The sequence below is a fragment of the Austrofundulus limnaeus genome, unplaced genomic scaffold (genome assembly GCF_001266775.1).
Source record: "Austrofundulus limnaeus strain Quisiro unplaced genomic scaffold, Austrofundulus_limnaeus-1.0 Scaffold32, whole genome shotgun sequence".
In the NCBI taxonomy this organism is placed as follows: Eukaryota; Metazoa; Chordata; class Actinopteri; order Cyprinodontiformes; family Rivulidae; genus Austrofundulus; species Austrofundulus limnaeus.
Genome location: NW_013952434.1, coordinates 1,335,165 through 1,349,518, shown reverse-complemented (window position 1 = coordinate 1,349,518; position 14,354 = coordinate 1,335,165). Strand labels below are relative to the sequence as shown.

At 42.4% G+C, this 14,354-nt stretch overlaps 1 protein-coding gene across 1 annotated transcript; it reads right to left on the bottom strand.

Moving 5' to 3' along the window:
- Positions 1-1,476: 1,476 nt before the first annotated feature.
- LOC106515770 (uncharacterized) lies at positions 1,477-9,208 on the bottom strand. The gene is made up of 15 exons (XM_014005748.1): positions 9,181-9,208; positions 8,399-8,455; positions 7,820-7,923; positions 7,656-7,730; positions 7,411-7,551; positions 7,250-7,321; positions 6,983-7,078; positions 6,752-6,880; positions 6,436-6,624; positions 6,275-6,358; positions 6,059-6,192; positions 5,849-5,977; positions 4,694-4,751; positions 4,533-4,610; positions 1,477-3,349 (listed from the first exon to the last, which is right to left on the bottom strand). Exons 3-15 carry the CDS (start codon positions 7,899-7,901, stop codon positions 2,043-2,045), a joined length of 2,574 nt encoding a protein of 857 aa, XP_013861202.1. The 5' UTR covers positions 7,902-7,923; positions 8,399-8,455; positions 9,181-9,208; the 3' UTR covers positions 1,477-2,042.
- Between the last annotated feature and the right edge of the window lie 5,146 nt (positions 9,209-14,354).

Here is a 14,354-nt window from a genome sequence, read left to right as displayed (position 1 = left end):
TGAAGAATAACAAGACGATATTAAATCATCTTCAAAAACATCCCGTATTAATTTTATTTGACTCTAGTTCATAGCTGTTCTACTTTTATGCTGACTTTTATATAAATGTTTATAATTAGATTTATTGGTATTTATATTTTTGGTAATAAAATGTCCTCAACAATGTTGACTAGTTGTCTCTGGAAATTTGTTTAAAATAGGAAAATGTTTATTTGAAGAATAACAAGACGATATTAAATCATCTTCACACACACACACACAGACACCGGCGAGAACATTTGTTTTTCTATACAAACAATTTTGTGTAGAATCCAAGCACAGTTTGTCCACACCACATTTATTTAGAAAAATTGCAGCAGGTTATTCAGAACTGAAACATGGGATAATCTCAAAGTGGATGTTTTGATTGGAACTCCCAATTTTCATAATTTTGAACCCCATTTAGTGGGGAAAAAAACTGTGTCTCACCTGAGATTTAGTTATAGCAGAAATGCTCATTTACATTTCATTTATATCAAAACAAAAGCTCAAGCTGCACTTTARTAACTACTGAAGTTAAATAAGAGAAGCAATAAAAAATGTCAAAGGCATCAGAACTCCCACTTCATGTTCTGGTAAAAATGTTTTTTTAAGTTTAAAGGCTATTGAGGTGTCTGGCAAGGGCGTAATCACCATCTTAAAAGTGGGGGGACACATTTTTAAAGGTCTTTTTTTTTCTGCTTCGGCTGAAAAAAGTGTGTGTGTGTGTGTGTGTGGGGGGGGGGGGGGCATGTCCCACCCACTGCCTATGGCTTTCACACCCATGGTGTCTGGAACAGGATGGTGCAACACTGATTGGAGGGACGCCTGAGCCTGGGCTGAAAGGATGTGTTGGTGTCTGGAACACGATGGGCCTTTGTGGAATGTGATTATGTAAGACCTCAAGGTTTTCTTATTAGGAAATGGGATAAGGACRCTGAAACCCATCTGTTCTGGGAATAATTCTCGAGAAAATACATATTTGCATGGTGTCCGGTTATCAGCTTCACAGCCTAGGAGGCTCGAGGAAATGATATCTASACTGATTAAGTCTATCAGTTGTATGTCTGCTTCTCATTTGGGAGTGACCAATGTTTATAGTCTACCCTAAGTTCAGGGGAGTTCAGAAGGCTCACGATTTGACCCAGGCTCTGTATGTAAATAAAGCTTCAGTTTGAAACTAACAAGCCTGTCAGAGATTCCATTGATCACATCACAACAGAGGCTCAACCCTAGACCACTGATTTTCAATACACAACACAACTTAAGGTCTACAAATAGTGAGGCATGTGAAAGGTCTAGTACAGGGCCAGAGATTTGTGGGCCACTGAGCTCACGCAGGGCCAGATGTGGCCTCCATGCCGCCTACTGGATAGCCCTGAAAAAGGGCTGAAAATCAAACTTGTACCTTAGTGTTTTTTATTGTGTGAAGAATTAAAAACCACTTACACACATTTGTACATCTAAAACATTTTACTCTTATTTTATAACAAACTTCAACTATTGTACTTTTAAGAGGTGACAGAGGTAACAGTTATCTGAACTCAGCAAGTCCATTTTCACAGAAAGTTTGAAAAATGAGTGAGCTGCGATAAAGAAATATTTAATACATTCTGTTTACAAAAAAAACCATCTCAAGTATTCTGCAAAAACAGCCTATAAAAAGTATGTATAAAAGTTTAATACTGGTCTCAAATGTAGAGAAATTACATTAAAATGATTAATTCAATAAAAAGAAATTGCTTCAAAAAACAGGAACAAGAGCTTATTGACATTTTCAGTCAAATACAAATAATGCTTGACCAATAGTGTTCAAGTTGTATATGGAAACAATAATCGGAACAATAAATTACAAYTGAAATAAAGAATCAAAGATGCTTCTGTGTAAAAAAAACTTTTTTTAAACAGCTCTTCATGGCATAAACACAAACTGCACTTAAAGTGAGGACATTTGGCCAATATTTATAGTAAAATAATACCATATGACAAAACAAAAACAAAAAAACAGTCTCAGTTTTTCCTGATCATTTTGCCCAAAAGTGGTAATACTGAAGCTGATGCACACCCACACCCCCATTCTCCCATCCTGAGAGCATTTGAGCTTCTGAACTGTGCCTGACCATTTGAAGGCTGAACGGGTTTCTGGTCTGGTCCGGATACGTCTGGTTTGGGTAGATGTACCCCTGACATGAGCTTGCAGCCCTGATGTGGGGATCGTTTTGAGTTGTACAACCTGTGACCGCCTGAGCAAATAAAGACATCGGATTTCCTTGTGTGGCGTAGGCATCCTGGCTATGTGGAGCGTTAAAACCTACAGACGATCCTACGGACACAGAGTCGGGGAGACTGACCGTCGAACCTGACTGGAAATTGGCCTGATGCTCTCTGCTCACATCGGTGTGAGTCTGTCTGMTTTTGCCRCCCTGGAAGGCATTTTGAACGGGRTTTGTTCKRGTTGTTATGATGGTGCCGATGGTCTGCTGACAAAACCTGCTGGGCTCTAGGTAACTCTGTGGTGTCCGGTCTTGTTCTTGGTTGCAGGTTGCAGCTGATAAGCTTCTCGCACTTCTGAAAACTTCCAGAGCACTGGAGCTCCACGGGGTTTGTGGCGCTTTGGATTCTGTCTTACCAGAATCCATAGTAAGTGGCTTTAAATTTTTATTTTCCACATTTTCAAATGAAGTACTAGATTCGGCGTTGTCACAGGTTGCCGTGAGGTCAGTCTGCTTAATATCTTTCAACATGGAGATCAGTCCTGCATATAGCTCCCAGTTCGCTGTGGATTTGGTTGAACTGGGACCAGAGTCTTCATCTTGCAGAGTCTGTGGGGTGGGGCTCTCTGTAGAGTTACCTGACGTGGACTCTGAGGTAGACGGAGGTCCGGGCTCATTCTGAACATTCATGGGGCTGGGTGTGCATTTGACTGACAATGGGTGTACCAGTCGGCTGCTGGTGACTGACTGGAGCAGAGTTTCAGGAGGAGTTTCTGCTGCTCTTTTCCTGACTGGGAACGATTTGCTTGAGTGGGACACCCTTGGAATTTGACAGGTTGTAGAGGCACCAGTGGTAGGATGTGTTGAAACTGACACAGATTTTTCTTGTGGCTGTGGATCATAGATTTGGATCGGAGGCACATTTGGTTGTGGAGATAAGCCTCTGCAGGCCTCCTGAGGCACACGTTTCGTACAAACGGGGGCTGAAGAGACAACGGGCTCATCCTTGGAGCAGGAAGGGTCCAATTCCAGACTCAAGCCTCTTTTTTCTCCAACCACAACCAAATCTCCAACCCTGGCCGTCTTCTCCAAACTAGATTTTTCTGGGTTCTGAACAGCTTTCATGAGAGACAAGAGAAAAAACGAGTTAAAAACATCAACTGGTGGTAGACTCATAAAAAGGGGCAATATTTCTAAAAAAAAAAAAAAAAAACTNAATCTCCAACCCTGGCCGTCTTCTCCAAACTAGATTTTTCTGGGTTCTGAACAGCTTTCATGAGAGACAAGAGAAAAAACGAGTTAAAAACATCATTAGGTGGGTAGCATACAACTTCTTTTCAGTTCTATTAAAAAAAAAAAAAAAAACTCTTTTTGTAGAAAACATTTAAATAAAAAAATGCAGGTAAAATTTCATGCAAGTTGAAAGCCATAACTACATCATGTTTCTACAGTCATAATGCAAAACTAATGATAACCTTTGCTCAAAACTGTCAGAAAGTCTTTATTAATCTAGACTGCAATAATTTGTACATTATATCGTTCAGCATATTCAGATTAGATTTCCACTTCAAGGTTTATTTACTGTATACAGCACATTTCATAGATATAAAAATCMCAAAGTGATTCACAATAAAAGCAAGAAAGGTTTAAGGACAGACAAAAAAATGCTTAGCAACATACCATGTATTTAAAAACAAAGACAGACCTTCGAGCTTTACAGAGGATGCATTTATAAAYGCATACTCTTGATTTTTGTTTTTGCACCAGTAACAGTTTTCAGAAACATTAAATTGTAAGCCGGAAAAGAAGATAAGGTCCAATAACTGCAGAGAAAGCTCAACTCTTCACAGGCAGGATTACACAAGACAATGCTTATGTTTTTGTTTGTATGGTCAGAGTAYGTTCACAATCCCAATGACAGCCATCCTTCTCAAATTGCTCAATACAAAATGTTGCCTGGTCCATGGTTGAGCACATCCTGAGGACCACTTACTAATATATTCTCATTTATCAGGATGAGGAGCCTGTATCCAGGATGGCAGAGCACGCCCATCCCTACACCAGAAGACAAAGAAGTTGGGGGCGTGGCCATAAGTTTGTGTGTGAACACACATTCTAAAAGTAAAAACTWRAATTTTAGAATCCCTTAATGAACTRGGAGCCAGTGTGAGATCTGATCGTGTTTTTAGGAAGAGACCTTTTCTCACTCTGCTGGTCTTCAGGCTGCTGCTCTGTGCAACACAAAGAAAACATTGAAGCTTATTATTCTCATTTATAATTAGTTTATTGTGTTTCACTCACAGCTCTGCTGGGAGGCACAGATAAGTTGAGAGAAGTCACCAGAGTTYCCCTTCATGAAGCTTTTCACAGTTCTCAACGCTACCAAAGAGAATTCATGCATATTAATGAGCGTTTAGTTGAACCATTACATCTGAATGGTTGAAGATTAAGTTGGTAGTTACCTTCGTCGAACGAAGCGGTATGAACAAAACGACGCATCTCTGGAGTCAATAGAAGGCACTGCAAGTAAATAAACACAAATAAGAGAAACATTTATCACTTTTGTGAGATATTTTTTAATATGCTTTACATCAGGGCCACAGTTACTGCGGGCCAAAAGCTAAAGGGCCAGCAAATASAGCAGTTACAATCACTATGTGAATAAAGCAAGTATTACAAAATGTCTGTTACCTTTCTTTGAAACAGTTTATTTAATTTTTATTTTATCATAAATAAAACATACAGAACCCTATGTAATAANATATCAAAACTAAAAATAACATATTATTCCTCCTATTTAACAAATATAATTTACAACTGATTTTTCTAATTTTTAAACCAATTTTATTTTCACTTTCATTGTTTAATCTTCAATATCTTGTAGTTTTAACTGCCTTGGGTGTTCATGGAATGTTTTTTTTTWACCAGCTTCTAGCCAAGATCCTGGCGTTTCTGTAGATACCAAACATGTAGCATRTATAAACAAAACAGAATATGGAAACAAAAGTGGACCCTTGAGGTACACCACAAAAATTAGGTGCAGAGGAGGAATTCCCTCATGGAAATAGAAAAAACATTAACAGCTAAACAGGACTTAAGTGTCCTGCATATATGATCTGAAGCTGAACAATCGACAGACTCTAGACGTGGGGAAGTTGAACCAAAATGCAGCGTCCGAGCTTTTTCAGTACAAACATGCCTAMAAACWTTTGAMCAAACAATAATTTCCTATGCAGARGGGGGTGAMAAGGTCTTACGGCGGGTTGTGACAAAAAGGGGTSGCAGATTAGAAGCTGCAATAAAAATCACAATCCAAGCCTTTATAACAGTTTCAAATCTTGATAAAAGAACACTATGAATGTTGTGCTGTACACTAAATACGTATAGATAATTGTATCATTATGAGTGAAAACGATCTGCTTCCTCCTACGCTTATCTGATAATGAAATTATATATTTTTGGAATTACAGATTGTGAATTTTGACAATTCACATTTGATAACACAGCTTTTTCTGATTTTGTGTTATTCTTGTTTAATCATTTGTTACTAGTAAGTCTGAAACATATTGTAGTTAACGTGTTAAAAGTAAGTCTCGTCTGTTGACCTGTTTAAGTACCTGTGCGTCCAGGCCCACCTCCCGTTCTGCGAGGTACTGGCTGACGACGTTTAAAATGAACTTTCCGTTCTCTTGAGCCAAATCCTCTGGCATGCAGCATTCCTGATGGATGCCTGGGTGCTTTTTCTTCTGCAAAACATTCAGAAACATCACATGAAAATGCTGCTGTGATCCGAGCGTTTGTTGTCCTGCGTTTTTACCAACACCCACCAGGAACTCGACCTGGTGTTCCTGGCTGGCCATGTGGTCACAGATTTCTGAATGACAGAGTCTCTTCTCACAGACTTCACACAGGTAGAACGTTCTCTCAGTAATCCCCTGACATTCCCAGACAAGGTCCTTGCCTGATAAGAGAACACCAGTTTTGAACACGCTGCAGATGTGGCAGAAAACGGCAGCAGCAAGAAAGCAGCTGGACGCACTCACCAACGATCGGTTTCTCAGGGTTTCTTTCACCGAAACGTGCCTTCAGGTAGTGAGACAGATTACTGTTGCCCTGAGCTCCTTTCACTGCAACAACCAGGTTTTATTACAAACTAGCTGAATGAACGACAAAATAAAAGCGCACAGGAATGCTTAAAACTAACCAAATAAAATTTGGGGCTGCGGCTGAGATGAACCGTGCTCTCCGGATCCTGAGCCGTAGTTTARGGCTTTGAGGACTCTGTGGCTCAGTTCTGATGTGTTCTGCTGATCCGTCGACGCAGTGGTCTGCAGCTGAGTCGATTCACTTTTCCTACGTTGTGTTTCAGGAGTGAGAGAACGCTCTTTGGCTTCTGAAACATAAAGAGGAAGATTTTGCTAGAAAACATTCTAATTCACATTTTGTGCTAATATGATAATAAACATTTTTAAATTAAAAGTAAAATCAAAAGGTTTGGGTATAAAATCTCAGAATGATACCTGTTATTTTTTCAACTGGGTCAATCAGAATGACGTCTGCATCAAGCTGGTCCTGAATCTGAGCAGCGTTTGAGTTTTGCTTTTCCAGCAACTGACAGTTTTCTTTATTCTTCAAATTCGCCCCCATTTCTGCGTAAGGATCAATAAAATATCAAACACTGCACCGTTTCAAAATGTCTGGCTGATTTTTCTTTTTGATAAACAAAAATTTACATTAGATTTTTTTTTTACCCCTTATTTGAAACTGCTGTGTCTGATGTATTTTTTTGTTCCTCTGATCTGGTTGTTTTATTTCTGAAACACTTGGTTTTTCTGGTACCGTTAGTCCTTGGAGAAAAAAAGGCAAAAAATTAATATTGTTATCAAGTCAGAGCATGGACAAGAAACCATCCACAGAATGAACGAACGGCACCAAAACATTACCGTTTTAAGACGAGTGTAAAAATGAAACTATAAAAAAAAAAMCAATACATTTTGTAGAAAAAGCTCAGTATTTACCAGATCTCTCAATCTGAGGTGTGATTTCATCTTGACACCAAATAATTTCATCTGACTCGAACGGATTAGTGACTGAAGTGAACACAAATAATAYTGAGGTGTAAATACAGAACGTATCACTGGAAAAGGTTTTAGTTGAAGAAAATCCAGGTATCACATACCRTCCATGACTTCAGTGTAAAAACCAGGACTCTGGCTCGGTTCTGGATCACTTTCGTATGGATAGTCATTAATATCTATGATTTCATCCAAATCCTGATATCTCTCCATGTGTTTAACGTCTGTCACGTTGGACTCCACTTCTGTACCAAAAACAATAACTTGTTTAGATAGGAAAGATGCAAATATTTGTTTGTTTTGATCAGTGATTTAAAAAAAATAAAACAAGATATATTCTAGATCTCACCTGACATTTGGTTCAAAGTTTGATGCTGAGTTCTGTCCTCGTGTTCTGGTTGATCATCCCAAGACAATAACAACCCTGAGAAACAAAAGACAGCAGCAAACAGTTCAGTGACTGGAATTAATTGCGTCTATAATCAGATGTTTTTATTATGTCATTTAATTTACCATCATCTGAGCTGGAAACTTCACACGGACTGAAAGCTCCCTGCTTCGACCTGCCCAAAGAATCAGCTTTTTGTCCCAACATTTCTTTCACTCTCTCCAAAGCTAGGCAGCAAGAAGACAAGAACAGCAAGATCCCAAAATGAATAAAATCCCAACAACGTCATTCACYTCAGGTTGTGAACATGTAAATGTTTCACTTTAAAACCTGGTATGAAGYTAACATAAATACATGCTTTTGTTCACTTGGTTGTTGACAACATTAAGCAGGGTTTGATTTGAGTGGTGCACAGCTGTAAAACTTTGTAGAGGAAAATGCTTGATGTTTGTGTGGGAGACAGTGACAGGCAGGAAGACAGAGCTGAAAGGCCTTGCAGGAGCTTTGTTGCAAAAGAATGACGACAGGCGCAGGTTTCAAGGACGAGATAAAGAAAAACAAGTACAAAGAGCTGTGCAGACAAGGTCATAATTTAGATGAGACAGATGCTTCCTGTGTAACACAATAAGTACTGGGTGGCTTTGAGGGGGGAAAAAAAAGGAAAAATGATCCTTTGAACTCTGTTTTCAACTTTCATTTTTACCTTTTTTGTCTGAAAGTGTCCTCAGTTTTTCATACACATCCTTATTCACCTTCAGTTTCTAGTAAAAAACAAACAAACCAAACAGCAGTAATTACAAAACTGCACTACTAAAACTTTTAATACATGTTCCTGCACCAACATAACAGATTTCCCAAAAAACAACCAAACATGAGGCCATGATGCTAAATTTTGAACTTCACTTGTTAAATATCAGAGCAAGCTGACTAAAGGCTTTTTATAAAACGGTTCTGCATAAACCAGTCCGTCTCATGCTTCCTCTGGCCATCATACATCACAGATCAAGTTAACCGTGTCCCACACAGGTGCAGAGTTTTTAAGAGATGAAGCGAGTAGCATGGAACCAAAAAAAAGGGAAAAAAAGTGGCGCACAACTTCAGGGGTGGGCTGACTTCAGACCCCACCCCCGCTGCCTCAGTCTTGCAGAGGCAGCCAGAAAGCATGCAAAAACTTAAATAAATAAACCGAGATGTTGTGAAAAAGACCTTTAAAATATGGGGCCACCGACTGCAGGTTTCTGGGTGATCATTGATCTTTAAAAAGTCTGACCTGCTGATTTCAAGTTCCAATTTTATTTTAATAAAAACACAGAATAATGCCCTTGAAACAAACTTGTTTTAACTGGACATTCGGCAGTGCTCACAGCAGTGGCTGACTTTTAGATCTTTATAGAGAGAGATGAGAAGCAGATCTTTTCCACAGAATTACTTTTCTAATATGAAAATTTGATTAATGTTCATTCAGATCCATCTTAAAGCAGGTCACCTGTGCCATCCGGATGTGTGGTGGCAAGTCCTTCTCAATCTTCGCCAGGGGAGCCACAATGTGACTCAATTTATTATTCTGCCCCAACTCCTCTGCAGTCAATTCAGGGTACTTCATTTTCTAAAATAAATAAATAAATAGATTAGATGGATAAGATAAAGATAGATTAGATGGATTAGATGGATTGGATAAAGACAGACAGACAGATAGATAAAGCCCCCACAACAAAAAAAATAACCATTGTATTGTTTTCATTGCATGCATTACTAATGCAACATGTTAAATGTTCATACCACGTAGTTAAGCTGGTGGTCAAACTTGGTCAGGTGAAACTGACTGGATATGTTCAATTTCTCTGAACACAGCAGACAGTAGATCTGCTTCTTGTTCTCACAGGTCACAACAATCAGCTGATTTGTTCCTGAAAGTTCACAAAAATCCAGATGTCTGGTTAAAATCAGAGGATAATAACGCGCACAGATAAGTGATTTCTGTTACATATTACAAAAACACTTGCCGACTTTCAGACAGTTTCCACTTGGAGCCTTATTTGCAGACAAGCTGGGCTCTTTGTGTGGTTGCTTGTGCTCAGGTTTATTCTGGTGGCTTTCTGCATTTTCACCCACTGATTTCCTCCTGTGGACCATCTTCGTTAAAGCGTCGTGATTTCCGTGCTCAACGTGTGTTGGAGCAGAAGCCAAGGTTTGAGGTGCAATCGAGACTTTAGGCRTCTCTTCTACACACCGAGGACTTTCATCACCTTTAGACAAACTTCTGCAGCGAACTTGTGCAGCTTTAGCAGAAGCTGCTGTCGCCTCAGATGCATTTACGCTTCTGTTTTTCATCTGGGCACACCCTGTTGCAGGTTTGTGTGCGCGGGTTGCATTTGAGGTGGTTGCAACAGAAGGGGAAGTGRTTCTCGCAGATTTCAATTTGAAGACAGATTGGGTCAGACCGGTTGCCACATTGTCTTCTGTTTTGGGAACAGCTTCAAATCTGACGGGCTGAACAGTTGTGTCTGGAGAACRGCTTGCATCCCCGTCGGTTTCTGAGAATTTAGGGGACAAGTTTGTGGCAGCCAGAGGCACTTTTAACACTGAACCAGTGTGAAGGTTGGCRGACTTGTGCACTTTCACTTGAGATGCTTTGAATGCAGTTTGTGTCGCTGCAGACGAGTCTGGAGTTGCTGCACACTCTTCTGAATCACTCATCTCCATATCGATGACCTTTGAGAGGAAAGAAAAATTAAACATTAGAAAAACAACGACACATCAAATGCATAAGAATAGACAAAAGTGTCCCAGATGGTGATCCATACATACAATAAACACAATAAACACTCACATACACCGAAAAGGCACATTAAAATAAGAATTGTACTTTTAAATCCTTTAAAAGTCCTTCTTTATGTGTTTTAAAGTGTTCAAAGTCAATATTGCAAACAGAATAGATTATTTTGTAAATTGCTTTCTGGGCCTGAGGGATTTTAAACCTACTGCTGGACTGATGTTAACTTTACTGTCTTTACTCCRAAGTTTCCAGTGTTTCGAAATCTTTTTTCCTGCGTGTTTAGATGCCCTTTGTCCTGAAATTTTAAGCCTTTTTGACCCAATGCCTCTGAATCATCAACAGTCTCAATGAAAAAGGAAGTGAGCAATAAAAACAGTAAAATATGTAGAAAGTTGGATAAAGAAAAGCAGTACAAAAGGTCCAGTGTGAAGTTTAAAAGTTCTGTCTTTAGAAAGATTCAAGGGGGGCCACATACCACAGCCCTCTGTCTCTGTCTGCACAGGGGCAAACGTCCACCTCCCTTCTTTTTGTTCGTTTCTACAGAGGCCAGCGAGTCCCCCCCCCGCCCCCAGTTCATCTAAGGTTTTAAGTGGGAGAAAAAAAGCCCACCAGCCGAGGGGGTCTACAGGAGACCTTTGACCTGTGTGGGTCAAAAGTTGTAAACCTGTCTCAAAAGTTGTAAACCTGTCAACCAATAATGACAAGAATGCCTGACATGCCTGTGGATTATTTTGGGGGGTGGGGGGGGGATACCTGAAGTCAGCACTGAACTGATGAACCAGCTGCATGAAAACGTAGTGTTATGCATATAACTAATGTTCTCTGAAGGAAAGGAACGAGGTACAACACATCATGTATGGGAAACCATGCCCCTGCGTGTCCTGGCTGAAGCCACCTCTAACCACGCCTTTAGGCAGGTGAAGTGATGACGACAGATGTCAGGCTCCGCCTACACATGTATATACTGTCGCCATCACAGTCACTCCTTAGTTCGGTAACCGCTCTTCACCGAGCCCAGCTGTGCAGCGGGGCCACCATGTGTTGTACCTCGTTCCTTTCCTTCAGGGAACAGTAGTTAAATGCATAACACTACGTTCCCTTTCAGTCAATACACTCGGTACAACATCATGTATGGGACATATATAAACGCCCCGCAGAGCAGCACCAAACTTGGGTCATAATAACATGCTAGTACAGCACTTCAGACCCAGCGGAGAGCACAGAGTGAGCCACCGAAGGGGCTGTCACATCTAAGCGATAAAAYTGAACAAATGTGTGCGGTGAAGACCAGCTGGCCGCAGCACAGATGTCACTCACAGGTACCCCTTTAATAGTGCCCAGGATGCTGCTTCACCCCTGGTGGAGTGAGCTCTCACACCAGATGGGACTGGGAGACCCCTGCTGCTGTAAGCTAAAGAGATAGCCTCCACAATCCAGTGGGAGAGTCTCTGGGAGGGATTCACAGACGGAGCATGGAGATCCGACCCGTTTAACAGTTGTTGGTGCAAGAAGCAACACAACCTTATATGAAAAGGACTTCAAATCCACAGACTCCAGGGGCTCAAAGTGGGGGTCACAGAGAGCCTCGAGCGCCACAGTAAGATCCCAGGTAGGGATACTAGGTTTAATAACAGGCCGCAGCCTACGGACCCCCTTCAGAAAACGCACTGCTAGAGGATGAGCACCTGGCATAACTCCATCAAAACCCACATGGCAAGCAGAAATAGCTACCAAATAGACTTAATTGTGGAAAAATCAGACCTTTCCAGCAGCTCCTGAAGGAATGTTAAAACAGCCACCATAGAGCACTGAAACGGGACAATATGCCTAACCTCACACCACTGCTCCAAAGCGTGCCACTTGTAGGTATATAAACCTCTAGTGGAGGGCGCTCTCGCGTTCTGGATAGTTGCCACCACTGCCGGGGGAAGGCCTCTGGCTAGCAAGCAGGACCTTTCAGCAGGTAGATGTGCAGCCTCCACAACTCTGGGTGTGGGTGAAATATCTCCTCCCTGCCTGAGAGAGGAGATCTAGGAGAAGAGGAAGTTGCCAGGGCTGAGCAGCCAGCAGGCCGATAATCTTGGCGTATTAAGATTTCGCTGGCCAATGGGGCGCCACCAGAATCAGAGGCAGACCCTGTCTGCGCACCCTCTCCAGTACAGGCAGTATTATCTCCACTGGGGAAAATGCAGTTGGGCCATGGGTGGGCTACAGCGTCCACCCCCAGTGGGGCGTTCTGATCCGTTATGGAAAAGAACAGAGGGCAGTGGGTGTTGGCCCCTGTGGCAAAGAGATCCACTGCTGCCCTGCCGAACAGGTTCCAATCTGGTCCACCACTGAGGGATGCAGCCTCCACTCCCTCACCATAGGTCTGCCCCTGGAGAGTAGATCTGGGCCCAGATTCAGTCTCCCGGGAACGTGAGTGGCCCTGATACATAGGAAATGCACGCTGCACCACTGCAAGAGAGTGTGAGATAGTTCCAACAGGGGAAGAGACCGTGTTCCCCCTGTCTGTTTATATATGACATTACAGTCGTGTTGTCTGTTCTGATCAGAACATGTTGGTTCTTCAGAACCTTATAAAAATGTTTCAGTGTTAACAGAACCGCTAACAATTCCAGGCAGTTTATGTGGAGTCTGGACTGCTTCAGAGTCCAAACCCCACTCACTGCCGCACCATCGCACAGAGCCCCCCACCCCACCAGGGAGGCGTCTGTGGATACCACCTTGCGAAAGGACACTCTCCATCGGTGAGCCTCGGCACAGCAGGCCGGGTTCCCTCCGAGGGCAGAGAGACCTCATGCATGAGGCAGTTATCGTTAGCTTTCTGTGGCGGTGACGTAATGCACACAGCCGCTGAGAGCGGGACCAGTGCTGAAACCGGTGCATTTTAGCAGCCCGAGTGGTACTACCGCAATCATAGAAGCCATCATGCCCAACAATTGCAGAACAGTCTGAAAATGCAGTTTGCGTCCCAGTTGAAACTGAGCGAGGTAGTGGTGAAAACACAGCTACTCTGTTTTCTGAGAGACGCGCACTGCCCGACGCGCACTGTAGCCTGCTCCTTGGAGCTGGCTATTAGTGCCCCGTTGTCCAGGTACGCTAACAGGCGGACTCCCTTCTCCCAGAGGAGCCAACGCTGCTTCCACAAGCTTTGAAAAGGTGAGGGGTGCTAGCGACAGACCAAATGGCAGTACCAGGTATTCGTCGGCTATGCCCTCGAACGCAAACCTCAGAAGTTTTCTGTGGTCCGGGTGAATCGCTACATGAAAGTAAGAGTCTGGTTTGCAACCATCGATTTAACAATCGCCCGGGCTGACAGAATGTAGAAGTTGCCTGAGTGTTAGCATTTTGAACCTGTATGTTCGTAGAAATGTGTTTAACACTCTCAGGTCCAGAATCGGACGAAGGCCCCCGTCGTTTTCGGACGAAAAAAAAATAACGGCTGTACCAACCTTTGTTCACGTCCGAGGCAGGGACCACACATATGGCACCTTTTGCCAGTAACATGTTTATTTCCTCTCTCAAAACCATGGCTGCTTTGATCCCAACAACAGTGTTTACCACGGTGTTGAAAGGAGGCGGCCTTATGCGAAACTGTAGCCGGTAACCCATGGCAACAGTTCTTTCCACCTAAGGGGATGGTGCGCATGCGCACCAGAGAGAGAGTGGCATCGCTGGGCGACAAACTTGTGTTGGCGATGTGCTGCTGCCCTCTGTCGTATGAGAGAGGCGCAGCATTACCTGACTGTCGCCCATAACTTTTTGATTTATCCATCCATCCATCCATCCATTTTCTTCCGCTTATCCGGGGTCGGGTCGCGGGGGCAGCAGCTTCAGAAGGGAGGCCCAGACCTCCCTCTCCCCAGCCACTTCTTCCAGCT